Source organism: Lissotriton helveticus, chromosome 2_1 (genome assembly GCF_964261635.1).
Source record: "Lissotriton helveticus chromosome 2_1, aLisHel1.1, whole genome shotgun sequence".
Classification (NCBI taxonomy): Eukaryota; Metazoa; Chordata; class Amphibia; order Caudata; family Salamandridae; genus Lissotriton; species Lissotriton helveticus.
In genome coordinates this window covers 140,259,380-140,286,164 of record NC_136059.1, presented here as the reverse complement: position 1 = coordinate 140,286,164, position 26,785 = coordinate 140,259,380, and the positions used below count along the sequence as shown (strand labels likewise).

Sequence of the window (26,785 nt, the reverse complement as noted above, 5' to 3'; positions counted from 1 at the left end):
TTGGGAACGACCTGGAAAGTTCCCCCTGGGCAGGCGTCGAAAGAAGAGAGCACCTAGGGATGCTAGGCCTTCCCGAGTGGGTCTGCGCGACCACCCGCTCCATGTCCGCCCGAGCCTCCACCCCAGCGGGGGAAGCTTTGACTGAAGAGCCGGAGTGGCCCGCACCGCCGCCACCCGTCATCCCCGAGGACCCTGGCCTGGAACACGGCTCCCAAGAGCCCGACCAAGAAAACCTCCCCGAGCTCCAACACCTCCCCGAACTCGCGCAATGGCGCCAAGAAGGGGGTCCCACTCGCGAACAGTTCCGGCAGGAGCAGAAAACCTGCCCCTCCCTTGAGGGGGGTCTGACAGCAAGCCGCTACTCAAGCCGCGGGAGACCCCGCGGGGTCCCACTGGGTCTATTGGGACAACAACCTTCTCTACAGTGAACAGAAGATTGCCGAACTAGGGGCCAGCCGGGTGCTGGTCGTGCCCCTCCGATTCAGAGACTTCCTCCTAAACTTAGCACATGATGTGCCCCTGGCCGGGCACCTGGGGTAGGACAAAACTTACAGCCGCCTGGTGACCCATTTCTACTGGCCGAAAATGCGGAACGATATGCATAACCACTGCAGGACCTGCCCGACCTGTCAAGCCAGCGGAAAGAGCGGGGGGAAGGTGAAGGCCCCGCTCCAACCTTTTCCCGTGGTCACCACCCCCTTCGAGCGAGTGGGGATCGACATCGTAGGGCCCCTGGATCCTCGCACCTCGCAGGGGCACCGCTTCATCCTCGTCCTGGTGGATCATGCTACCCGCTATCCCGAGGCCATCCCCCTCCGAACCATCACGGCCCCCGTGGTGGGCCGAGCCCTCATGAGCATCTTCTCCCGAGTCGGCTTCCCTCGGGAAGTCATGAGTGATCGGGGCTCCAACTTTATCTCGAAGCATATGCGGTCCCTCTGGCAGCAGTGCGGGGTCGCCTATAAGTTCACCACTCCATATCATCCCCAAGGAAATGGGCTAGTCGAACGATTCAACAGGACACTGAAGGGGATGATCAAGGGCCTAGAGGAGCCCCTCCGGCGCAAATGGGATGTCCTACTGCCTTGCCTCCTGTTCGCCTACCGAGAGGTACCCCAGAAGTCCCTGGGGTTCAGCCCTTTCGAACTCTTGTACGGGCACCCGGTCCGAGGCCCCCTCAGCCTGGTCAAGGAAGGCTGGGAGACGGCAGTCCGAGATGCCCCACCTGATGTCTACCGGTACCTCCTGACCCTACGCAATCAGACTCTGAAGTTTCGGGAACTTGCCGAGGCCAAACTGGAGGCTAGTCAGGAGGAGATGAAACGCTGGTATGACCAGAACGCCTCGTCCATCGAATTCGAGCCGGGCCAGCAGGTCTGGGTCATGTCCCCGGTCGAACCTTGTGCCCTCCAGGACAAGTGGACGGGGCCCTTCAAGGTGGTGGAGCGCAAGAGCCCCGTCACCTACTTAGTGGACATGGAATCCCCCAGGAACCCCCTCCGGGTTCTCCACGCTAACCGACTCAAGCCGCACTTTGCACGCACTGAACTAAGTCTGCTGCTGGCGACCGATGACGGAGCGGAAGACGACTCCGACCCACTACCAGACCTCCTCAGCACCTCCGAGAAAGACGGCTCCTTCGAAGGGGTCCGGCTCTCCTCTGACCCCAGAGCAGCAACAAGACTGCCGGAAGCTGCTGGGGCAGTTTGCGGATCTGTTTTCCCTCACTCCGGGGGTCACCCGGTGGTGTGTCCACGATGTGGACACCGGAGACAGCCCGCCCGTGAAACACCGAGCTTTCCGAGTACCCGACTGGGTTTGGGCCTGCATCCAAACAGAAGTGGCCAAGATGTTAGCTCTGGGGGTAGTCGAACCCTCCAACAGTCCCTGGGCCAGTCCCGTTGTCCTGGTCCCTAAAGCCGCCGCCCCCGGGACAGGTCCCGAGCTCCGGTTTTGTATTGATTACCGGGGGCTGAATGCAGTCACCAGAACCAACGCCCATCCTATCCCCAGGGCAGATGCACTAATCGATCGCTTAGGAGCTGCCAAATTCCTCAGCACCTTCGATCTCACGGCGGGGTATTGGCAGATCGGCCTCACCCCTTGGGGACAAGAACGATCAGCCTTCTCGACCCCCGATGGCCACTATCACTTCAAGGTGATGCCCTTCGGCATGAAGAACGCACCAGCAACCTTCCAGAGACTTGTGAACCAGGTGCTGGCCGGACTAGAGGAGTACAGCGCTGCCTATCTCGATGACATTGCTGTGTACAGCCTTCACTGGGGTGAGCACCTGACCCACCTCTGGACGGTCCTGACGGCCCTTCGGCGGGCCGGACTCACCATCAAAGCCAGTAAGTGCCAGATAGGCCAAGGGACTGTGACCTATCTGGGACACCAAGTGGGGAGCGGCCACGTGGCTCCCCTCCAACCAAAGATCGACGCCATCTGGGACTGGGAGCCCCCAGTCACCCAGACCGCCGTCCGAGCCTTCCTGGGGCTCACTGGTTATTATCGGCGGTTCATAAAAGACTACGGGAGCATTGTGGTGCCCCTGACCGAACTGACCTCCAAGAAGCTACCAAAGAGGGTGCACTGGACCCCTGCGTGCCAAACGGCCTTTGAGACTCTAAAGACTGCCATGTGCACCGCCCCTGTGCTCCAGGCCCCCGACTACAGCAGAGAGTTTGTGGTCCAGACCGACGCCTCGGAGCACGGCATCGGGGCGGTCCTGTCCCAAGTCAACCCCGAAGGAATCGACCAACCTGTGGCCTTCATCAGCCGACGCCTGCTGGCGAGAGAGCAACGCTGGAGCACCATCGAGAGGGAAGCCTTCGCCGTGGTGTGGGCCCTCAAGAAGCTCCGGCCCTACCTCTTCGGCACCCACTTCCGAGTCCAGACCGACCACCAGCCCCTGCGTTGGTTGATGCAGATGCGGGGAGAAAACCGAAGCTGCTGCGCTGGTCCCTCTTGCTGCAGGGAATGGATTTCACTGTGGAGCATCGGCCCGGCAACGACCACGCCAATGCTGACGGCCTGTCCAGATTCTTCCGCCTTGGCGAGGAGAATCCCCAAGAAGATGGGTGACTCTCCCCTGCCTTCAGCTGGGGGGGACGCGTGTTGGACCCGGCCTCATGGCGTGGTCCTACCCCTCCCGCATGGCGGGCCCAGGACGATATCCGCCCTCCACCAGACCTCGGGCGGCCCCTTCGGCCCGATCCTGCACGCCCCAACCCCACAGGGCCGGCTACCATCCCGGTCCACCAGCGCAGGCCTGACCCCAGCGTAGGCCCATCACGGCCTCAGCACGAGGCCGTGCCCGACTCCATCTTGGACCCACCACGTCACAACCACGTGGCCTCGGCCCCAGCCCAGGCCCCAGCGAAGCCCCGACATCGAGGCACCAAGATCCACCCAGGTGGTCGAGTAGCCACTCGACAGATCCCGGAGGAAGGGGAGTTTCGATGGGCCTCCAGCCGTCCCCGGACGCCTGGTATCGATCGCCCTCCGGCCTCCCTGGGCGCTGGCTCCACCCCCCTGCTGGGTGTCTGGACACCATCATCCCGGCCCCTCTGACCCCCAGGCGCGAGGGTCCGGACTTCAAAGACCTCCAGACCTATATCTGGGGCAACCCTGGATTAAGACTTCAGTTGTATCCTGGACTGGAAGCCCTGCTGACGCTGTCACGGCCGACACCAGACGAACTCATCCGTAACCCGACGACCTTCTGAGAGCCTGCTGGCGCTGCCGCGGCCTACCTTGCTGAACCTTCCGAGAGCCTGCTGGCGCTGCCGCGGCCTATCTTGCTGAACCATCTGAGAGCCTGCTGGCGCTGCCGCGGCCTACCTTGCTGAACCTTCCTAGAGCCTGCTGGCGCTGCCGCGGCCTATCTTGCTGAACCATCTGAGAGCCTGCTGGCGCTGCTGCGGCCTACCTTGCTGAACCTTCCGAGAGCCTGCTGGCGCTGCCGCGGCCTATCCTGTTGAACCATCTGAGAGCCTGCTGGCGCTGCCGCGGCTCGAGCATCTCGGAACCCCCCAGCTCGAGGATTGAGAGCTGTGCGTAGGGTATCCCTTCCTCCGCCCAGAGTAAGACTGTCCCGCTACCTTACCCCCCTTTAAGAGACTTTCCAGATCCCTCGATCTGCTTGTACATACTGCCAAGAACCAGCAACCGTTTATTCCCTATAAAAGCTTGAGAACGTAACTTCTTGTGTGGTGTCCACCTGTAGTGTTGTGATTACTCTGCTGTACGATCCTAGGAGAGGACCCTCATTCAGGAGGCCTCTCAGCAACCGCTCGGCTACTCCTCGACGGAGAGGTGGACCTAGGGGTGGTCAGTCAGACATCTTCTGCCTCGCCTGGGGACGCCTTTCTAACACATGCAAATTCTAGGACTTTTCATCACAGAAATGTGAGGAAAATGTGTTTTCATTACAGAGTTTGAGGTTTGCAAGGGATTCTTGGTAACAGAACCTGGTGAGAGCCACTCAAGTAACCCCTTCTTGGATTCCCCTCTGTGTCTAATTCTCAAAAATGTATAGGTTTGCTAGGTTTCCCTAGTTGCCGGCTGAGTTAGGGTTCGAACTCTACAGCTTGGCACAGTGCAAAAAAAGAGCCTGTTTTCACTGTAAAAATGGGGTTTGTCCACTTTGCGTTTTGGGCCGTTTCCTGTCATGGGCACTAGGGCTACCTACACAAGTGAGATATAATTTTTATCGGGAGACTTAGGAGAACTCAGAATTGTACAACAGCTGTTATAACCTATTGACTTTATATGCATTTCTGCCTTCCTAATGTAACACAATGTGTAAAAAAGAAGTCACTTTGGAAAAATGTCTTTCAATTTACAGGCTAGTATGGGTAACCACAATTTCGGAGATGTACTGATTCTAAACTATATTTTGTTCCCATTTCGGAAATATGTAGGTGTCTTTGATACTTATTTTCCACTCTTTATATTTTACCAAATGAACTGCTATATACCTGGTACACAATCAAAACCCCTGCAAGACCTACTCAGTTATTGGCGCTGGGTTCCTCGGGTCCTATATATCCCCACAACCTGTAAAGTCCAGTGGATGTAACAGTATATTGCTTTTAAAAATTGTCATACTTAGAAGAAGGTGAAAAGGTGAAAATGTTGGCACAAATGGGTGTTTTTTTCAATTCATTTTCAATTTTTCTTATTTTCAACTCTTAATTTCCATTAAAAAAACTTTGAAGGGTCTATGCAAATGACCCCTTGCTGCATTCAGAATTCTGTATACTTTTCAGAAATGTATAACTTTCCAGGATCCAATATTGTTTTCATAACCATTTCTTCCACTAACTGGAAGTAGGTTGAGAACACAAAAAGCAGCAAAAATAGGCTATGTCCCAGTAAAATGCCAATATTGTAAAAATGTGGTTTTCTGACAAAAGTTTGATTCTTCCTGAAAGCTGGGAAGATTATTATTTCAGCGCCACAAACCTTTTTTTGATAACATTTGCAGGTAAAAAAACTGACGCTTTCTTCTGCAGCACTTTTTCCTAATTTTTCCCCAAAAACTAAATTTAGCTTTATTTTGTCTAATTTCTGGGTCCCCCCAGGGGAATCCACAAACCTGGGTACTTTTAAAATCCCTATGATGTTGGAAGAAAAGGGTGCAAATTTGGCATGGATCCCTTATGTGGACAAAAAGTTTCAGGGGCCTAAGCACAAACTACACCAAATAGCCAAAAAAAGGCTTAGCACAGGGGGGGGGGGGTAAAATACCTAGAAGAAAAAGGGTTAAAGGTATGTGCGAATCCCCATGGAGTGTTCTTTCTAGATTCAATTGGCTTGAATTGAATGTTATTTCAAGGCAATTGGAAAACCCTCTCCTCTGAAGCCTGACTAAACATACCTGGGTAATTACCCTCTGGTACACTTTACCACTGCATTCTTCCATTAGTCCGCTACCATTGTCCTATCCCACTCATATTCTGATTCCGGTGTTCCTTTATTTACAGCCACACCCCTGATAGGATCCCCTCTGTACCTCCGCCTCCCCTTTTCCATTTGTGGAACAGCATAGCTCTTAATTCAGATCCCTGTACGTCCGGGGTTTATAGTTAAACACACCAAGGTGAGTTTTGCCCTCAATTCTGCACCCTTTATAATTCATGTACTATACTTTGTTCTGGTTAATTGACGTGTCTTAAAATATTCCAGCCCATCCACAGATTGAATCGTTGCGTCCCATTCTTTGAAGTGATTTATCGGACCCCAGGAACCGTCTGGCCCTGAATGTGCGGTCCTCCACCAGTCTTTGACGGTGGTCTCTAGTTGAGTTTTAATCAACTTTAAGTAGTACCCTTGACAGACACCCGAATGATCTCCGAACTGATTAGATCTCCCCCACCTTACTTGTTTTACAGGTTGCTCATTGTCCTTTCATGATGAAGACCCCTGTATAAGGAGTTATTTGGCCTGCCTTCCTTTTGGGCTTGGAACATCAACATATATAAATCACCTGTACCAGAGATACGATCCTCTTCCTAACTTTTTTCCATAATATAGGTTTCTAAGTAAGCTGTTGGAAATTAGTTTTACAAGGAAATTCCAGACAAGATCCTCTTGTTTTGTATGAATCTGTATACATTTGTTTTATGTATATTGGCACTTATACATTTACCTTCACCTTGATTTCTTTCACGAGCACTCTCTTCAGTCACTTCTCACCTTTGAGCAACTTTTTTGTATGTGAAATGAATGCATACATCTGTATCAATTATCAAATTTATGATAAAGAGGTAAAACTGTTTTGCATTACTTAAGTGTCTGTTTTTTATATAACCAGTTTGGGACCAATTGTTTCTGTACTACTTTATACCCATGTCCTACGTCTTTTTTTGGGTTTCCCCATAGTTTAGTAATTGCTACGTGGTCTACAGTGTTGTAAATTGGCAGCAATGGGTTAGCATTAGAAGAAGACATCCTGTATTAAGAAGTTATCTTATCCGTTTTGTGAAAGCCATTTTGAATTTCTGGCAGCCATTTTGTTTGCCATGTGCTGCCACGTGCTCGTCATGTGCTCTGTCCTCCGTCAGTGTTGACTGCTCTTGTAATCTGCCTAGAAATGAACTATATTTAGAATCTCCCACCTTCGCACGTGCCCAGAAGGGCCTAGCTAGTAGAATGCACCTGCTTCTCTAGGACACTGTCAGGCTATTTTTGCTGCTGTATGGAGAAGTAACTCTCCTCCCACTTTACTGAGAAAGCAGATCTTGTATGCCCATCTTAGTCATTTTGCATGCTTACATGAGCCAAGACTGCCCCTTGGTTTTATGCTTACTATGTAACCCTAAGCATTTATAAGGCCTCTGTTTTCTGTACTCCTCAGACTGCCTCATTCAGTTGCTAAGGCTTCTGTGTGACGTAGTCTCACCTCATTTGAGGTTAATAAAGATGTTCTTTTAGAATTCAGCTTCTCTGCCAATTTCTTCTTTTTTGGTTTAAAAGGACCAAGTATCAGTGGGACCCCTAAGAAGGTTATTTGATTTCATCAAATTATGCGCTCCAACATGGGGCTCATCAGAGAAGTGGCTATCGAAGGGAGTGATCTTGTCAGGAGACAGAAATCTACTAATGAGGACAGGACAGGATTCTACTATGGAGGTACTCTGTGCACGGAGATTCTGGGGATTCTCTGTCTCTGCAGCCCAGTATATTTCTGATATTCCTGATTTTGATCCTCCACATGATGTCACCCCTGACTGAGAACTTTTCGAGTATTTTAAAAAAGACTGTTAGGTCATTCAGAACTTGGCAGTTAGAATTTGGACAACCATTTGTTTGGTAAGAGTCGTTCTGCAGCACTTGCTATTGGTTTTGATGCATTTGATTGGTAAGGTAGTTTCGTAACACTTACTGTGGCTAAGATTTGCGTTGGCCAACTTTTGATTAGTATGTATGTAATTTGTAAATTGCAATTTATGTAGGCAGGTAATGAGGAGATTTTTCTCTGTTTGACTTTGTTTGAACGACACAACGTATGAAGAGTACCTTAAGCGTTACTTTGATTATATAATATTTGCATATTTTGCAATATTTTTGGCATGCCTGTTTCAAGCACACATCGAAGAATGGGTTGCTTTTTGGAGGTACCATAGTGAGATGTGAAGTGAATTAGCTGGCTCCCCTGAGGGAATAGCTAGATAGGTTTAGGTATGAAAACATATTTCTTCCTTGGGGACTTATCCCCAGGGAATTAAAATATGACAGAAATACAGACAAGGATCCTTTTTCTACGCACGTTTATGAATGGAGATATGCAGAGCGATTATTTGGTGTTCTGCCAGCCAAAGCAAGTGAATTGAGTGTATTTTGGCTTCTTGGAAGTAAAACAGTTTGTTGGGCTGTTTTTTTTTTGCAGTCTTTTGGAATATTATTGAGAAGCGCTTCTTGTAAATATGACTTACAACTAGTATTTACAAATGGTTTGGTTTAAGTACAGTCTGTTGGCTGTCCTTTGTTTCTGTCTTAAGTGTTGATTTGTGGGTTAAATGTGTGTTTAAATTTCTATGTGGTTTTACATTGCAACTTCTGTAAGTAAATAGCGATTGCGCTCTTTGTGTAAGGATTGCTAGCCTTAAGCACGCTGGATTATGTGTCCTGAGTGTCTGACCCCTTCTCTATATGTCTAAAATGAGCTCAATGGGCCCGATTCACAGAACTAAGTTAAGACAAAATCCTAAACTTACTACTTTTGGTATTCACAGAAGTTAGGATTTTGTCTTAAGGTTGTCTTAAGACAGACTTAAGACAGACTTAAGACAAAATCCTAACTTAAGTCTGTCTTAAGTCTGTCTTAAGACAAACTTAAGACAAAATCCTAACTTCTGTGAATACCAAAAGTAGTAAGTTTAGGATTTTGTCTTAACTTAGTTCTGTGAATCAGGCCCAATGTGTGTGTTAGTGTTTTTTCTTGTTGTCATCAGTCTGTTATGCAAAATGTCATTTAATTAATATTAAATAAATATTTTATAAAAATCCAGAAATGAACCATATAATGTGCTGAATAATTATATGTTACTATTTAATTGATAAGAGTAAGCAATTATGCACATGTACGAACTGCCAATGCTTAAAAGATAAAATTAGAATTCACATTCAATTGGAATAAAATAGGCCTCAAAAACGAAATTGTGTGTTTTGCAATAAATAAACTTACAGCATTTGTATTAGATATTATCAGGCAAACACATCATCTGACTAAATTGGATGTTGATGAACTGCACACACATTTTAGAACTAGAAATGTCTCAGTTTTAAATATACTTTCACAGTGCTTACATTTCAACAATAAAAAAAGCTTTACTCAGCTGTGTTTTAACTGCCGGTTAGCAGCAGCTGTTGTTTTGATTGTAGGCCACGGAGAAACAGGAATGTTGCCTCAGTCAGGACTAGGTCAGTTAAACACAGGGTAAAATCCTGTATTTCAGAATGCTGTTTTAAAAAGTTACAAAAATCAGGTTCATTATTTTAGATATGAGGAAAACGTTTAAGGTAGGGATTTCCATTCCTAAAAGCCTTTTTTATAAGCATATTCGTGGTTCTGATGTTAAAATAATTGTCCTTTTAAAAAGTGGCATAAATGTGTCATGTTTCAAGTTAGGCTTCTGTGCTTAGGCTTGTGAATGAATGTGTCTAAATATGATAGGCAAGGGATGCAGCTTGCTTTTCATGTGGAATTATCAAAAATTATTGGTTTTATTAAAAATTATTTTTATTAATTATGAAAAAACTATTAAAAATAATTGCTTTTAAATTCGTTTTTTAATATTTATAAAGCTTAATACTCATACTGTGACCTCCTAGCATTAAAATTAAATTTAAGTTGTGTTGTACCGCATAATGAGGACATTTGCATATGCAATATCACTCTGTGCAGTCGTAATAAACAAATTTTTTAGGTCTCGCCTGTCAATGCGCTTGCGCATTGAGCTTGCGAGAATATAGGGGCTTAACGAGAGCTTAACCATCGGGCGATTTCATGCTGTGCCCGTGAAAAGCAAGCTCAATGCGCAATCGCATTGACCTGAAAAGCGCGTGCACATGAAAGCCAGCCATCTGCTGTGTCGCATTTCTCCTCCCCCCTCCCCACAGCATTGCCCTCCGTCTCATTTTGTGCTGCCAAGAGCTTGTTTTATTACCATTTGCTCCTGCCTCCAAGAGCTTCAAAGGGATCACGGCCGCCAGGCCGTGTCTCGCATTTCTCCTCCCCCCTCCCCACAGCAATGCCAAGAGCTTGTTATGTTAGGAACCGGAGAATTTGTTGTATGTTTTTTATGAAGCCTATCGCCATTCAAAAGCACCACACACCGCAAAGTGTAAGTTAATGTTCTACATTATGTACATTTGAATGTTTTATTACGTAGTTATTTCTTCCTGGCCGTGGTGCGGTTTACATAAATTAAAAGGGAAACTTTCCGGACCCATACCATTAAAGTGCAGTGCGTGGTGCCTTAATGGTGTGCTTTTGTGTTTCAAATTTGCGCCTACTGTACTAAAGGTTTTTCACTGGCACACAGGGCGAACAGAGTACCGTAGGCGTTAGGCGTATTTTAACATATGTTTCTACCAACCCAGCACTTTCTACAATTTCGAAGTGCTTCTGCAGTCTGGGCTTTCTCACAAACTGCAGCAGTAGTGATCCGGAGCCAGGACGTTGGCGGTGTATTATACTACCCTACTGGTCCGTGGTGCAACCGAAAACAGGGCCTATTCAGCCCAATAATTGTTACTCTATTAATTAGCAGAAGTGGTCCGGAGCCAGTACGTGTGCGGTGTATTATAGTACACTACTACCCCGTGCGGCGTGCCAAACCAGGGCCTACTCAGCCCTTCATTTTTATAAGGTCGAGCGCTTCTGCCAACATAGGAAGAGCCCAGTGCTGAGTTCAGTTCCCTCACCACCCCCTTCCCCCTCACAATACTATCCAGAGGCGCTGCAGTCGGTTGCAATGGTTTCACTGGCACACAGGGCGAATAGAGCACCGTAAGCGTTAGGTGTATTTTAACATATGTTTTTACCAACCCAGCACTTTCTACAATTCGAAGTGCGTCCGCAGTCTGGGCTTTCTCACAAACTGCAGCAGTAGTGATCCGGAGCCAGGACGTGGGCGGTGTATTATGCTACCCTACTGGTCCGTGGTGCGACCGAAAACAGGGCCTATTCAGCCCAATAATTGTTACTCTATTAATTAGCAGAAGTGGTCCGGAGCCAGTACGTGTGCGGTGTATTATAGTACACTACTACCCCGTGCGGCGTGCCAAACCAGGGCCTACTCAGCCCTTCATTTTTATAAGGTCGAGCGCTTCTGCCAACATAGGAAGAGCCCAGTGCTGAGTTCAGTTCCCTCACCACCCCCTTCCCCCTCACAATACTATCCAGAGGCGCTGCAGTCGGTTGCAATGGTTTCACTGGCACACAGGGCGAACAGAGCACCGTAAGCGTTAGGCGTATTTTAACATATGTTTCTACCAACCCAGCACTTTCTACAATTCGAAGTGCGTCCGCAGTCTGGGCTTTCTCACAAACTGCAGCAGTAGTGATCCGGAGCCAGGACGTGGGCGGTGTATTATGCTACCCTACTGGTCTGTGGTGCGACCGAAAACAGGGCCTATTCAGCCCAATAATTGTTACTCTATTAATTAGCAGAAGTGGTCCGGAGCCAGTACGTGTGCGGTGTATAATAGTACACTACTACCCCGTGCGGCGTGCCAAACCAGGGCCTACTCAGCCCTTCATTTTTATAAGGTCGAGCGCTTCTGCCAACATAGGAAGAGCCCAGTGCTGAGTTCAGTTCCCTCACCGCCCCCTCCCCCCTCACAATACTATCCAGAGGCGCTGCAGTTGGTTGCGATGGTTTCACACAGGGCAAACAGAGCACCGTAAGCGTTAGGCGTATTTTAACATATGTTTCTACCAACCCAGCACTTTCTACAATTCGAAGTGCTTCCGCAGTCTGGGCTTTCTCACAAACTGCAGCAGTAGTGATCCGGAGCCAGGACGTGGGCGGTGTATTATACTACCCTACTGGTCCGTGGTGCGACCCAAAACAGGGCCTATTCAGCCCAATAATTGTTACTCTATTAATTAGCAGAAGTGGTCCGGAGCCAGTACGTGTGCGGTGTATTATAGTACACTACTACCCCGTGCGGCATGCCAAGCCAGGGTCTACTCAGCCCTTCATTTTTATAAGGTCGAGCGCTTCTGCCAACATAGGAAGAGCCCAGTGCTGAGTTCAGTTCCCTCACCGCCCCCCCCTCACAATACTATCCAGAGGCGCTGCAGTCAGTTGCGATGGACAGCAAATACTTGACATCGGCATACAGCTATAATAGGGTGGTGATGTTGGTGACTGCGCACTCCTTCCAGGGGAGGAGCTGCTGCTTTGTACTCACTCTGCACCCCCCCTCTATCACTGGCTGGGGCCCTGCACAGCTGTACAGGCTGCTGTTTGCACTTCACTTAATGTGTGTTTCAACTCAAGTCTGCGCATCTGGAGGGGAGTCGCCCATTTCCCTACCCCTTACCTTATGCGAATTTATCAAGGACGTACCCAGCCCCCTTGCTTTCCGTATTTACAATCGTAGTCTGGACAAGGGTCGGGTTGCAGATCGCCCTCCCACCCCACACAACCCCACACGACCACGATGCTTAACTTCCCTGCCTGCCTTTCCAGTACCTTAGCAATAGACGTTTCAAAAGAGTGGTGAAACAGATGCATTTTCATAGCGACCTATTGACTTGTACGGCCTTATCACCCATGTGGCATTTTAAGAACTACAAAGAAAAACGTCTTCCATAGTCCATTCATTTCTCCTTGTTAATGTATTTTAGTTTAGAGTGCTCCCTGAAACACTTCCTATTCAGTGTTTCCGGGCATATTGGGACCTCTGCAACAGATCACCACAACGGGATGCGTGAGGAGACGCACCGAATCTTATTGCCATGAGACATGTAATGTGTCTTGTAAAGCGCACTGCTGCCCAGAGGCGTCATGGCGCTGTAGACCGCTGGGGAACCCGTCCTGGCTATCCCTGTGAGATGGTCCCTACTGGGTACCTCCAAGGTGAAACCAGGCATCCCCGGCAAATGTGGGGGGCCGTGGTAGAGATGAGGCAAGCTAATGCCCAGAGTTGCCGAGTGTGACCCTGGTTAGAGTAGGCACCGAGGCGAGAATTATCGAGTCCGCTGACCCTGGTCCACGACCCTGCAGCGTCGGGACTTGAACCCTGGTCCCGGGCCGTTCTCTGCTTCCGGGTCTGCTGCCTCTAACCAGTGAGCCACACCACTCTGCCTTGCCTTGCTCACAAGATTTCTAAGAAAACCACACTTTGATTTTAAGGGTCGGCAAATCTCCCTTCCCCAAAGCACAACGCAGGCAGCTCAAGTTATCCCAAAGCCACAGCAATGATAAATCCTATGCCGTGAAGTATTGTAAGAGGGATTTATTGGAATAAGAGTAATAATGCAACCGGTACAAACAGGGGCACAGAAATAACTGCCACAGGGAAGCATGGAACCTACCTACATCAAACAATCTATTGAGGTCACTGTGTTCCATGCTCTACCAGTGACATCACCACACTTCTCCCTTCATTCAACAAGATGATACCCTTTTTTTTTTTTAAATCATCCAATCTTTTTAAATGTTACTAAGACAAGAAATTTACAATTCTTAAATAAGTAATGTAACAAAACGTCATATTACAAAAAAATGGCAATTTCTTTTTTTTTCCCCACGTTTGCCATACAATTCTCAAATAAGTAATTTCATCACTTACATTAAATCACCACCATCTCCTTCTTCCTTTTTTTTTCTCCATGACACAATGTCATCTTGAATGAACATGTGTATTTCTCCTGCCTGTACGTATGTTGTCATTATGTTTGCATTTATCTTTCGTAGAATTCCTATGAAGTTCTGGATCAGTGAAACCTTAAATTTTTTTCCTGCGGTCTAAAGCCACACGTGATGTACTCTACCAAAGGCCATCGCCCAATTTGAAAAGCATTTCTATAACAATCACACATTTGTTGAGGTTCCCTGAACTTAGACATTCCCTTTTTCATCATAATAGGATTTATAACTTCAACCCAACAATTTACTCTCAACTTACCCACATCATTATTGACTTTAATGCAGTGTTTAATTTGCGCTGGTGGTTTCCAGTGCTCAGCACAAGTACTTCTTAGACATGGCACCACCACAGCACCACTGAGCGCCACCCCAGCATCACTCAGCACCACACCAGCATCACTCAGCGCCACCACAGCACCACTCAGCACCACCACAGCACTAAACAGCACCACCACATTATCACTCAGCTCCATCACATTATCACTCAGCACCACCACAGCACCACCACAGCATCTCAGCACCACCACAGCATCACTCAGCACCACCACAGCACCACTCAGCACCACCACAGCACCACTCAGCACCACCCCAGCATCACTCAGCACCACCCCAGCATCACTCAGTGCAACCCCAACATCACTCAGCGCCACCCCAGCATCATTCAGCACCACCCCAGCATCACTCAGCGCCACCCCAGCATCACTCAGCGCCACCCCAGCATCACTCAGCGCCACCCCAGCATCACTCAGCACCATAACAGCATCACTCAGCACCACCACTGCATCACTCAGCACCACCACAGCATCACTCAGCACCACTACATCACCACCCCAGCATCACTCAGCGCCACCCCAGCATTACTCAGCACCAAAACATCACCACTCAGCACCACCACGGCATCACTCAGCACCACCACAGCACCACTCAGCACCACCACAGCACCACTCAGCATCACCACATCATCACTCAGCGCTACCCCAGCATCACTCAGCACCACCACATTATTACTCAGCACCACCACATTATCACTCAGCACCACCACAGCACCACTCAGCACCACCACAGCATCACTCAGCACCACCACAGCGTCACTCAGCACCAACACAGCACCACCACAGCACCACTCAGCACCCCCACATTATCACTCAGCACCACCACATTATCACTAAGCACCAACACAGCAACACTCAGCACCACCACAGCAACACTCTGCACCACCACAGCACCACCACAGCAACACTCAGCATCACCACAGCACCACTCAGCACCACCACAACACCACCACAGCATCACTCAGCCTCACCACAGCACTACTCAGCACCACCACAGCATCACTCAGCGCAACCCCAGGTTATAGGAGTCACTTTTGCGAAAGGTATAACTATTGTCATTGTAAATGACAAAGCTATTAATTTAGCTATTTTCAAAACCAACACATAAATAAAAAAATTGTCATTTACAAGACCAATAGCTCAAACGTTCCTAATGCGAGACCTATTGCATTGCAAATGCTTGTTTAAAGGGTAATTATACTATATGTCTAATTTTTCATTTCTGGGCTATCTAAAAAACATTCTGATAATGAATATTATACAGAAAAATAATAGGATATTCAATTTTAAGTGCCCCAAATATCAAAGTCAAAATTTGGTAAAATGCACTATTTAAACAGCATTTTTCCCATTTAGAGTAGCTTTTAAAGTGCCTTAGGCTTCAGTAATTGCATACATTTAGGTATAATACAAATAGCTGACTTTTATATTATTAGACAAGTATATTGCACACTGCTTATAATTGAAAAAATGTATAAAAACCCAGCAGAAGTTATTGAACTGACAAACAGGGGAATGGGTCGGTTTTCTGCTTTAACTGTGACTTTGAATTAGGGAAAGCTGCATTTGCACACAGAATAGGACAGCTGGGAAGAGTTAAATGTCAGTTCTATATTTAGAAGCCTGGCATGGCTCCCAGAGTAAAGTTCTGCTTTGACATTTTGACATCTTTAACTTTTTGAAAGACAAGATGGCAGCGCAGGGAAAGAAGGATTGGGGTTTGGGTATTCATAGTCTTTACTTCCTCAAAAGTGCTATATACCTCCTATAACTTTGTTCATGGCCAGTTGCTACAAAATGGGGTGGATAGTGTTGACAGAAGTGAAACCTATTTCAGGTTTCCTACTGTCAAAATGAGGGAAGGAGGCTATCTCCTCTACAAATTAAAGCTAGGTAATATGTATATTGCTCTCTCCTTTTCTCAATTTTTTCTTAGCCTGTCTAAACTGTCTGTGAAATAGCAATGAGACATTTAATTGGCTAGTCAGTAATACTGTTTTAAACATTGTTAGCATTAATAAAATGAATAAATATATGTTTTATTACTGCCCATCCTGTTTGATGTAATTATGACAGAATGAGAAGTCTAGATTGATGTTCCCTTATTTTGACCTTTAAGGGGAATTAGATGTGGGTAGTTTTGTTCTACAAGTCTTAGGTGATAACACCATTATTGTAGTTTTGCAAGGGCATTGCTAGTTTTTTTATTAGCTTGTCTGTGTTAATAAACTGACAGCCCTTATTAGAGCTGATGTTGCATAGTTTGGATCATGAAAAGTAGAACACAGGGAAGATGCCCATGTGATCCTTAGCAAAAAATATTTTGAAGGAAATATTGTTTTCTAGATAGGAACTCCTGTTAAAGTATCATTATTAGATTTTTCTGCTGCTCCTATAACATGAGAGCATGGTTCTAAGCGTACAATCTAGGTGCTTTTTATTAAGAAGAATCATTTTAGAAGTGTCTACAGTCCTGTACAAGTAATGAAAAGTTTATGAGCAAAAGCGTATAACATTTCCTTTTTTGAGGGTTTTCAGATTAGTACACAGGAATACACCAATGTGAGGATTTAGAGTATGTCTGTGTTGTTTTTCTCTTTTCCTCTGAGTTTAGTAAATTAATACAGACATCCTTGGCTGCTTGGGATTGGGTGATGTATTACTCTTGTTCACCAAAGAGTTCCTTTTATATTTGCCAATAGGTCCAGGCTGTTGTTGTTTTTTGTACTCTCTTATAGATAAATGGAAGTGGTTCTTGCTAAAATATAGGGTGTCCCAAGACTAGGAAGTATTTTCTAAGTATCCTCTCTGTTGATAGACTGTTTCTGTGCCTTTTCTAAAGACCTTTTGTTCTGTCCACCAATAAATATTTGCTGCCTTACAACCATTGCCAGAGGGTCCCGGACATCAGATTCAGCCTGGGGAGTCAGCGTCAGCACCAGTCCAGCTTGAAGCCAAAGTGAAGATAACCAGCACAGGCATTGCTGGCAACTAGGACCTCAGGGAAGGCGGAAGCCCGCTGATCAAGTGTGTACCTCTGCCACTGTCTTGGGCAAAAGACGGGGTCACAAATCAGAAAGGAGAAATCAAGGATCATGCCCAGCTGAGAGTAACAGACTGACCAGAATGGCGAGAAGGCTTTGCTTGAGGTGACCCCTTTTGAAACAAGGGTTGCTTCAGAGATTCCAGCATCAGGCCTCTGAATTCTGGTCCTGAAGTGAATGCAAGTTTGCACCTTTGTTTGTTGGTCAAGAGATACCTGGGTACACTGGATGTAATGTTTTGCCCCAACGAATGAGCAGTGCGCCAGCAGAGCAATACAGGAGTTAGGAAGGACTTGAAATTAGGGTACAGGTGTTGTGTCTAAGGTGCTTGTTAGATTGAAGTGAAGAAAACTGGTGCACTGCCTGAGACACTGGACAGGATCGCTAAGAGCATTTGCCTGTTGGGTGACTGTCCTATCCTGAAAGAAGAGACTTTTTCATTGACACTGGACTGTGATTTTTGAGTTGCGAGTTGTGCAGCTCCACCGTGGAAACCACAAGAGCCTGCCTGTGAGGCTCAAACGGACACAGGGAGAAGACTCCCTTCTGGTTGGTTATACAGCAGCTTCAATTTCCCCAAGGACTTCTTCTTCTTCTTTTTTTTTTTCTTCAATAGTGTATCCCTTTAGTCGTTCCATTTTTGAGGAGGAGCAGCCCTTTTCAGCTCTTCGTCCAAATTCCTATGGCCCTGTGTGGTCCTCCTGGTCCCTTGGAGCCAGGATAGTTTTTGTAATAATCTGTTTAGTAGCTTTAAAATTTGCATTAGTTATATTTATTATGCCTGAAAACATTTTTCTGAGCAATTGAAAAATGTGACTTTGCCATTTCCTTGAATGTATTAAAATGATGTTCTAGCCCTCATAAAAAAAAAATGTAACAGTCAATTGGAAAATGTTTTTATTAGATATGTGCAGTTAGCTATTCTGAAATTTAAAATGAATAGTCACTGAAATGCATAGGAGCCCTCAAATTGTTTACTAGATGATTTTACGATTAGCTTTTGCTTAGGACTAGAAAGAGGGAAACAACACTTACAACGCAACTTTTACAACGCACAACCTTTACAACAAAACTTTTACAACGCAACATCCATTACAACGCATACCATTACAACGCAACCATTACAACGAATGTCACTACAACGCATACCACTACAACGCATGTCATTACAACGCAGTCATTACAACGCATACCATTACAACGCATACCTTCCCGGAGGGCTGGAAGCACGCCGAGCTCAGCGCTCTACTTAAGAAACCCACTGCGGACCCCACCGAACTCAAGAATTACCGCCCTATCTCGCTCCTCCCGTTCCCAGCCAAAGTCATCGAGAAGACCGTCAACAAACAGCTGGCCGCCTTCCTCGAGACGAATGGATCCCTCGACCCCTCACAGTCCGGCTTCCGTGCCAACCACAGCACCGAGACCGCCCTCATCGCTGCCACCGATGACATCCGAGCCCTGATGGACAACGGAGAAACAGCGGCCCTCATCCTCCTAGACCTCTCCGCGGCTTTCGACACTGTCTGCCACCGCACCCTAGTGCAGCGCCTCAGCAACGTCGGAATTCAGGGGAAGGCACTGGAATGGATCGTCTCCTTCCTCGACTGAAGAACACAGAGAGTCCGTCTACCACCGTACAAGTCAGAGGCCACCGGAGTCATCTGCGGCGTCCCTCAAGGATCCTCCCTGAGCCCCACCCTCTTCAACGTCTACATGAGCCCCCTCGCGACCATCGCACGCCAACACAACCTGAACATCATCTCCTACGCCGATGACACCCAGCTGATCCTCTCCCTGACCAACGACCCCGCCGCCGCCAGAGCCAACCTTCACGAAGGGATGAAAGATGTAGCCGAGTGGATGACGACCAGCCGCCTGAAACTGAACTCAGACAAGACGGAAGTCCTCATCCTGGGTTCCTCGCCCTCCGCCCGGGACGACTCCTGGTGGCCCCCCGCCCTGGGCACCGCACCCAAACCGAAAGACCACGCACGCAACCTGGGCTTCATCCTGGACTCCTCCCTCTCCTTGACCAGACAAGTCAACGCCGTCTCCTCGTCATGCTTCAACATCCTGCGCATGCTACGGAAGATCTTCCGGTGGATCCCCACCGAAACCAGGAAGACGGTCACCCAGGTCCTCGTCACCAGCCGACTGGACTACGGCAACGCCCTCTACGCCGGAACCACCGCCAAGCTCCAGAAGAGACTCCAGCGGATCCAGAACGCCTCAGCCAGACTCATCCTCGACATCCCCCGATGCAGCCACATCTCCGGACATCTGAGAGACCTGCACTGGCTCCCCGTCAACAAGAGAATCACCTTCCGTCTCCTCACCCACGCACACAAAGCCCTGCACGACCAAGGCCCGAGCTACCTCAACAACCGCATCAACTTCTACACTCCTAAACGCCACCTCCGATCAGCCAGTCACGCCCTCGCCGCCGTCCCCCGCATCCGAAGAACGACAACAGGAGGATGGTCCTTCTCCTACCTGGCCGCCAAGACCTGGAACTCCCTCCCGACCGACCTGCGCCTGACCCAAGACCACCTCTCCTTCAGGAAGAAGCTCAAGACCTGGCTGTTCGAGCAGTAGCAGCACCCCCCCCCTCCCAAGCGCCTTGAGACCCTCCGGGTGAGTAGTGCGCTCTACAAATGTCACTGATTGATTGATTGATTGATTGACCTACACTATCCAACACTTACCCTACTGTTGCACCCCCTGGAGTTAGAATAGTAATTTTTACCCCTACACTATCCAATACTTACCATACATGCAATGTAATGGTATGCGTTGTAATGGTATGCGTTGTAAATGTAGTATGCGTTGTAGTGGAATGCGTTGTAAATGTAGTTTCAAAGAATTCGTAGTAATGGCATGCGTTGTAATGGAATGCGTTGTAATGGATCTTGCGTTGTAAAAATTGCGTTGTAAAGGTATGCGTTGTAAAAGTATGCGTTGTAACTACATACATCCCTAGAAAGATGATAATTCTGTTTGTAATAGTGGTCATTACTCTCTCCTACGTTGTTAATATGTTAATTATGACCTGATGCTCCGTTCCCTTTGTATTCCTGCATATACCTCACATATACCTGCTTAATGAAATGTTTAGAATGGAAAATGCCCACCTAGTAATGAATTAGGAAATTGATAAAATTTTGAAAATTAATGTGCAAATATTTTCTTTGTTCCTAGGGGATCATAGGAATGTCTTCAGCTAATGCTAAAACGGTTGTCTGTTGTAAATTGGCAGCAATGGGTTAGCATTAGCAGAAGCCATCCTGTCCATTTTGTGAAAGCCATTTTGTATTTCTGGCAGCCATTTTGTTTTCCATGTGCTACCACATGCTCACCATGTGCTCTGTCCTCCCTCAGTGTTGCCTGCTCTTGTAATATGCCTAGAAACAAACTAGATTTAGCATCTTCCGCCTTCGCACATGCCCAGAAGAGCCTAGCTAGTAGAATGCACCTGCTTCTCTAGTATAACTGTCAAGCTATTTTTGCTGCTGTATGGAGAAGTAACTCTCCTCCCCCTTTGTTGACCAAGCAGATCTTGTATGCCATCTTAATCATTTTGCATGCTTACATGAGCCAAGACTGCCCCTTGGTTTTATGCTTACAATGTCACCATAAGCATATATAAGGCCTCTGTTTTATGTACTCCTCAGACTGCCTCATTCAGTTGCTAAGTCTTCTGTGTGACGTAGTCTGACACATTTCAGGTTAATAAAGATGTTCTTTTATATTTCAGCTTCTGTGTTGGTTTAAAAGGACCAAGTATCAGTGGGACCTATAAGAATGTTATTTGATTTCATCAACAGCACCACATTTGATACAGTTGACTGGGGAATTTTATTGCACAAATTACACTCCTGGGGGATCCACCTCAAACTTCTCACAGCAATAACATCTCTTCACCAGGGGAACTGGGTTCGGATAAAACCAGTGCTATGACAGTGACTGCAAAAATTCCATCAACAACGGCCTACAACAAGGCTGTGTGTTAGTCCTGCTGCTCTTCAATCCCTACACCACTGATCTGCTTATGACTCTGGAAGGTGCAAGTCTAGTCACCCCAAAATTTGAGAGCTTATGCCTCCAGACTATGCAATATGCGGACAACATCGTCTTCATGGACCAAACAAGAAAGGGTATACAGAGAGTCCTCAATGCCCTCCACACATATAATATGATGAACAAACTCCTGGTGATTCACTCTAAAACCAAAGTAATGGTCTTCAACAACTATTAACTAAAGAAATCTGCGCACTGGCAAAAAGGAGATCAGCGAATAGAAACCTGCACCAGCTACAACTACCTGGGTGTTTGGCTTAACACAAGGGCAAATCAAGCGGCTCACCTCAAACACCTTAGGTCCAAGGCAGCAGGGGTCATACTCAGCCTGAGACGCTTAAACTCCCAAGTACACAAACTAAAAGCCTAGCCAATATTAAACATTTTACGAGCCAAGCTGTTGCCAGCACTGTCCTAGGGTCATCTAGCCTTTCCAGGTAAAGTGGGCCCATGCCTTATGAACTACCAAATAATACCTGAATAGAAAACAATATTCTCCATTCTCTGGCATGCAAGGAGGTCTAGGATAAGTATGGAGCTGGGCCTGGTAAGCGCAGACCTCCACTGTGTAGGAGACATAGTGAAAAATTTCATCTGCATCCTGCACGCCCCAGCCCTATCACTAAAAGCTCAATCACAATCCATATTTGCCAACAAGCTTTCCCCATGGCACTCGCAGCTGCAATCAGCCATCAGTATATTAAAAGTTGAAAAAACAAACTTGGTCAATCCAGCAACCTCCCTGTCAATGTGGAAAAAACAATAAATGAGCAAACCACTCAAGCATCATACGAAAGGGGCATTGAAAGACTTCAACACAAGCCCCTCTTTACAGCTCTGGACGCCTTGTACATCATGGGGAAAGCACAACCATACTTTGAGCACCCCCTTGCAACACAATTCTCTACATGAGGCTGCTAGATCTTCCAATTCATGATTTCAATCCTCTCTGGGCACGCAGCGATGGGCAGCAATCACACAGGCTATGCAACTACCACCTTGAGTCTTGGCTACATCTGCTGTGCTACTGCCCCCAATTTACGAACAATCGACGTTGCCTCATAATTCCACTCTGTCGGGGTGACACCTACAGGTGCTGCGGGGAATTATAAAATGTAAAAAAAAAATGTAAATTGATACTTGTATAGCGCACTACTCACCCGCAAGGGTCTCAAGGCGCTTGTACGAATACCGCTGTGGAACCCATCCTGGCTTTCCCTGTAAGGCGTCCACTCCTGGGCACCCCCAATGTGGAGGCCAGGCATCCTTAGCGTTGTGGGGGCCGTTGTGGAGATTAAGCAAGCTATTGCCCAGAGTTGCAGAGTGGGACTCAATGATTGGAATAGGCACCGAGGTGAGAATTATCAGGTCCGTGGAATTTTTTAGCCCAAGACCCGCCGAGGCGGGGAATTGAACCCTGGTCCCGGGCCAGACCACTGCATCAGGGTCTGCCGCTCTAACCATTGAGCCATACTTCTTATGCCTCACCAACAAGACAGCACAAACCCTCACAAGGTTGGGGTAATTCACCAACATCAACCAAGCGGCACTGCACACAGCCCAGCACTGCAAACATTGATAAAGGCAGGAGGAGATATATTCCTGCGGAGGACCGTCCAAGCACTCTTCAATATCCTGACGCGCCACCTGTTAAACTCAATGAGCAATATAACTTTATTTGGACTGCCTACATTTCACTCATACACTTTGTCTTATCTTTAAGAAAACATTTTTGAATGTATTATTTCAATTTTACAGCAAAATAAACGATTGTAATGACTGTTTGTAAAACTTTTTAAGTGGCTTTTAATTACTGACTGGCATTCTGTTTTTATGGGCAATGGCGTCATCCCATTTACCCACATATAATGGTTTTTAATAATCGAAAATGTATAAACAAATACTATAGTGAGTTCCTAGTCAGTCCCTGGTGCTTGAAAATGAACACGCACCTAAATGATCTGAATAATTACTAACCAAAGAAATTGAGCTGAAAACGTTATTAAGTCATATGCAGTGAACTTTATTGCTTTACAGATTCCAATCGCGTGAAACAAAAGCACATGCATGATTTAGGATAAAATACAAAGACGTTGGTGTACATGTTTTAGCTAACTTCTGAACAATAATGGCATACACAATGATTAACTCCTACTTAACACATTGGGCCTGTGGAGGGCTTGATCTAGAAACCTTCTACTATGCAGGGAGAAGTTCTGAGGTAATGGTGCTTTAAATCCAGAATTCTTGGTCAGGGCAAGGCAAGACATTCAGAGGTACCTGATACCACTTTGAGCTCAAAGGCTGGAATATCTGAGACGCTATTGAGTCCAAGAACAAAGGTAAGTGACTTGCCTAAAATTGTAATATAACTGTATCTTGAGGTCTTTTAATTGTAGGCTTCAAGGACAAAGATACTTAACAGATCTTTGATTCCAAGGCTGAGGTATTTCAAATGAATGGTCATGTATTTAGAGCGAAAGACTTGATACACCAACTGTAAAGGGCTTGCCACCAACACCCATGGGAATGAAAACATCTTCACCAAGTGACTCCAATTCATTATTGTTTAAGGCAAACTTCAGAGAATTAAACATGAGTTAAAGAGAATATGTTGGCCTCTTAGAAATATTCAGATGTGTCTACAACCATGTTACTTGAACCCTTGGCAGCGCTGGCCCCTGCATTTACAACCTCCTTGATGCTCTTCTTCTCTTCTGCTGATAAGGGTGGGATGGCTGCGGCCAGCTGGCAATTGATTTTCGCAACTCTTGCCTCAATACCAAGGTCAAACTCTTTTCTTTTTGAAATCACCAAATCTTGGATTGACTTTTGTGCCTCTTCACAACCACTTTGTAACTTCTCCCGCTCAAGCTTGAACTCTGGGCTTGAGGAAGGCATAGTAAGAAGCCTTCCTAACGCGCTTACGCGGTTCATCAGGTAGCGTTGGGACACCTCGCAGTAGGTAGAGGAGATCATGTTGACTAAGTGGGCAATGTTGCTGGCTGCGAAGGCTTGGTTGTACAACATGTCTTTCACAAAGGCATCAGTGGAATAGTTGGGAATGTTCTGCACCGATTTGGCAGACTCCACTAATGTATTGACATCTTTTGAGAGGCAGGACTCAATGAGGCTGGATATCATCTGGAAGAAGCAGATCATCTTCTCCCACTGCTCCTTTACCTTCCCCAGAGATTTCAGGCCTTCAATGAGCATATTTTTGGCTGATTCAAAATCAATCTTTTCCAGATTATGGCCCCTCATTTCAACCAGGATCTTTGTTAGTTTCTCATTTTCTTTTTTAAGGGTCTCAAAGGATTCCTTGTGCATGTCCTGAGTTCTTTGTAATTGAAGTAGGGTTTGGTCCACTCGTGCCTGTGCCATTTGTGCAGAGTAAGTGCCTATGCCGACATTGTCTTGAGTGCTGGCTGCATTCGGTGGCTTTTTCTGCACAGGCTGAGAATCAGTTTCTGTTTTGCAATAAGTATCAACTTTTAGTGACCTGCTAATTACTGAATTTATCCTTTGAACAATTAATTTTAAGTCGCTCTCGTCTGTTTTATTAGACAATGCAGCTCTTTCCAAGTCTTCACATATAGCAACAGTAGATTGTAAAACAGAATCCATTAATGTTTGTGCTTTACACTCAGCCTCATCGGCTATATCCTCTTTCAAAGACAATATCAGTCTTTTTACATAGTTTGTTGTCACTGAGTTCTCTCTCTCATCATAAACAACCGTTATGTTAATAGTTGTGCCTGTACTATCCAAGACTTTTCGAAGGCCTTCTGTGATAGCTGTCATTTGATTGGACTGGGAGCAGATATTGTTAGTCGCCTGGATGGTCTTTACATCACCTGTACCAGCAGCACCAGCAGGGCTGTTCGTGTCAGTGCTTCTGGGTACAACATTGTGTGAAGACATAGTCAGTTTGTCAAGAAGGCCACCCACAAAATTAGCAGCCAAGGTATCCCACACAGAGGGCACTTTATTCAGAGCATCCTTGTAGGCCACTGCAGCATCTATTAGTTGCGTCTCGGTCATCTTCTTGAACTCCTCTGCCATTTGCAAAGATTTGTTTGCAGATGCTTCTCTAATGCTGAGCTGCTCCAGGGCGATCTTCACATCGGCCAACTTCTTCTCGTAGCCCCTCTTGGAGTTCACACAAGCTTCAAGCACCTCCTGGACTAAGTAAATTGTGTTAGCAAAGCTTGCCTCCACAGACTGAGCCAAGGATGTGCATTCCCTGGATGAACTGAGAAAAGCGCTTAGGCGCTGTGGGAGCAGGGCATTAACAGTGGCAGTGGGCTGGAACAGAATTTTCACTATTTCTTTAGCAGCACTTGGCATGGCACCTGTGAGGAGCCTGATCTGATCCATGTTTTTGTTTGCTGTGCTGAAGGAAACCCAGGCTTTATTGCAGACCTGCATTAGGGTGGCAGCAAAGGACTCCGGGTATTGCATGTGCTTGAATCCACTTTTTGGTGGATTCAGGTTGATAGAGAAGTCCCCACTGGCTGATGAAATGGCCGCCAGCTCTCCCAGGATAGCGATGGAGATGGGGGCCGGCATCAGGAACTCCTCCCAGTTAGCGTACGGCGCCATCTTCTGTGCAATATCCTGCCTCACGTCCTCTGCTTTGGTGATACTCCTGATTGCATCGTTGAGATTTGCAGCTGATGTTTTACACTCAACTTCCCTCTTGAATCCTAGAGAAAACACATTGCAGAAAAAGTTGTATTAATTAAGTTAGTGACCATTATGCATGGGAGAACACCAGGGGTAACAACTAAAATCTGGTGTAAAATATGTCCAGTGGGAAGGGCTCTCACATTATTTCTAACATTCAATCACAACAAAAATAATCTTCCTATCCTGCTACTGAAGTAATCTCCCTCACAACTAGACTTCAATTGTAGTGATGGAGCAAGGTTTTGCACGTAAAGAGACTTGCTTGGACTCAACCCTCTCTAAATAAACAGTATTGTATTAATTAACATGTTTTGTTTAATAATAATTGCACCACAGAACATTTCTAGTATCTAGGGAAAGCTTTTCTATGAGCTTTTACTAACAGTAAGGCAAATGCATTAAAATGGCTGCTGCAACGCAGGAATTTCACTGCCAGTATGACAGTAGGACCAAGGTTTATCTTCTCATTTGAAAAGATATTTATTTGGGACAAATGTAACATTTTATCTATAATACATAGCAGCAAGAAAGCATGGGTAAATAAACACTCTACACACTTCATTAATATAGCATAACTAGATCAATCTATTTCTCTTGCATGCAATGGCGATGATAAAGAGTATATTCTCTTCCGTGTGACACAAGTGTACATCTTGTCCAATGGCTTCTCCCTCTTTGATGCCTTAATTCATGTATCGGCATGCCCTGATTGAAAAAAGGGACTACTAGAAAAAGGAAGCAT

General features: G+C 46.5%; 1 protein-coding gene across 1 annotated transcript in view; it reads right to left on the bottom strand.

Moving 5' to 3' along the window:
* Positions 1 to 23,350: 23,350 nt before the first annotated feature.
* Positions 23,351 to 26,785, bottom strand: part of LOC144817800 (uncharacterized) — a 54,214-nt gene continuing 50,779 nt past the window's right edge. The window contains exon 3 of the mRNA XM_078674629.1: positions 23,351 to 26,060. Within this exon, the coding sequence (XP_078530755.1) occupies positions 23,974 to 26,060 (2,087 nt within the window). The 3' untranslated portion in view covers positions 23,351 to 23,973. The remainder of the gene's footprint in view (positions 26,061 to 26,785) is intronic.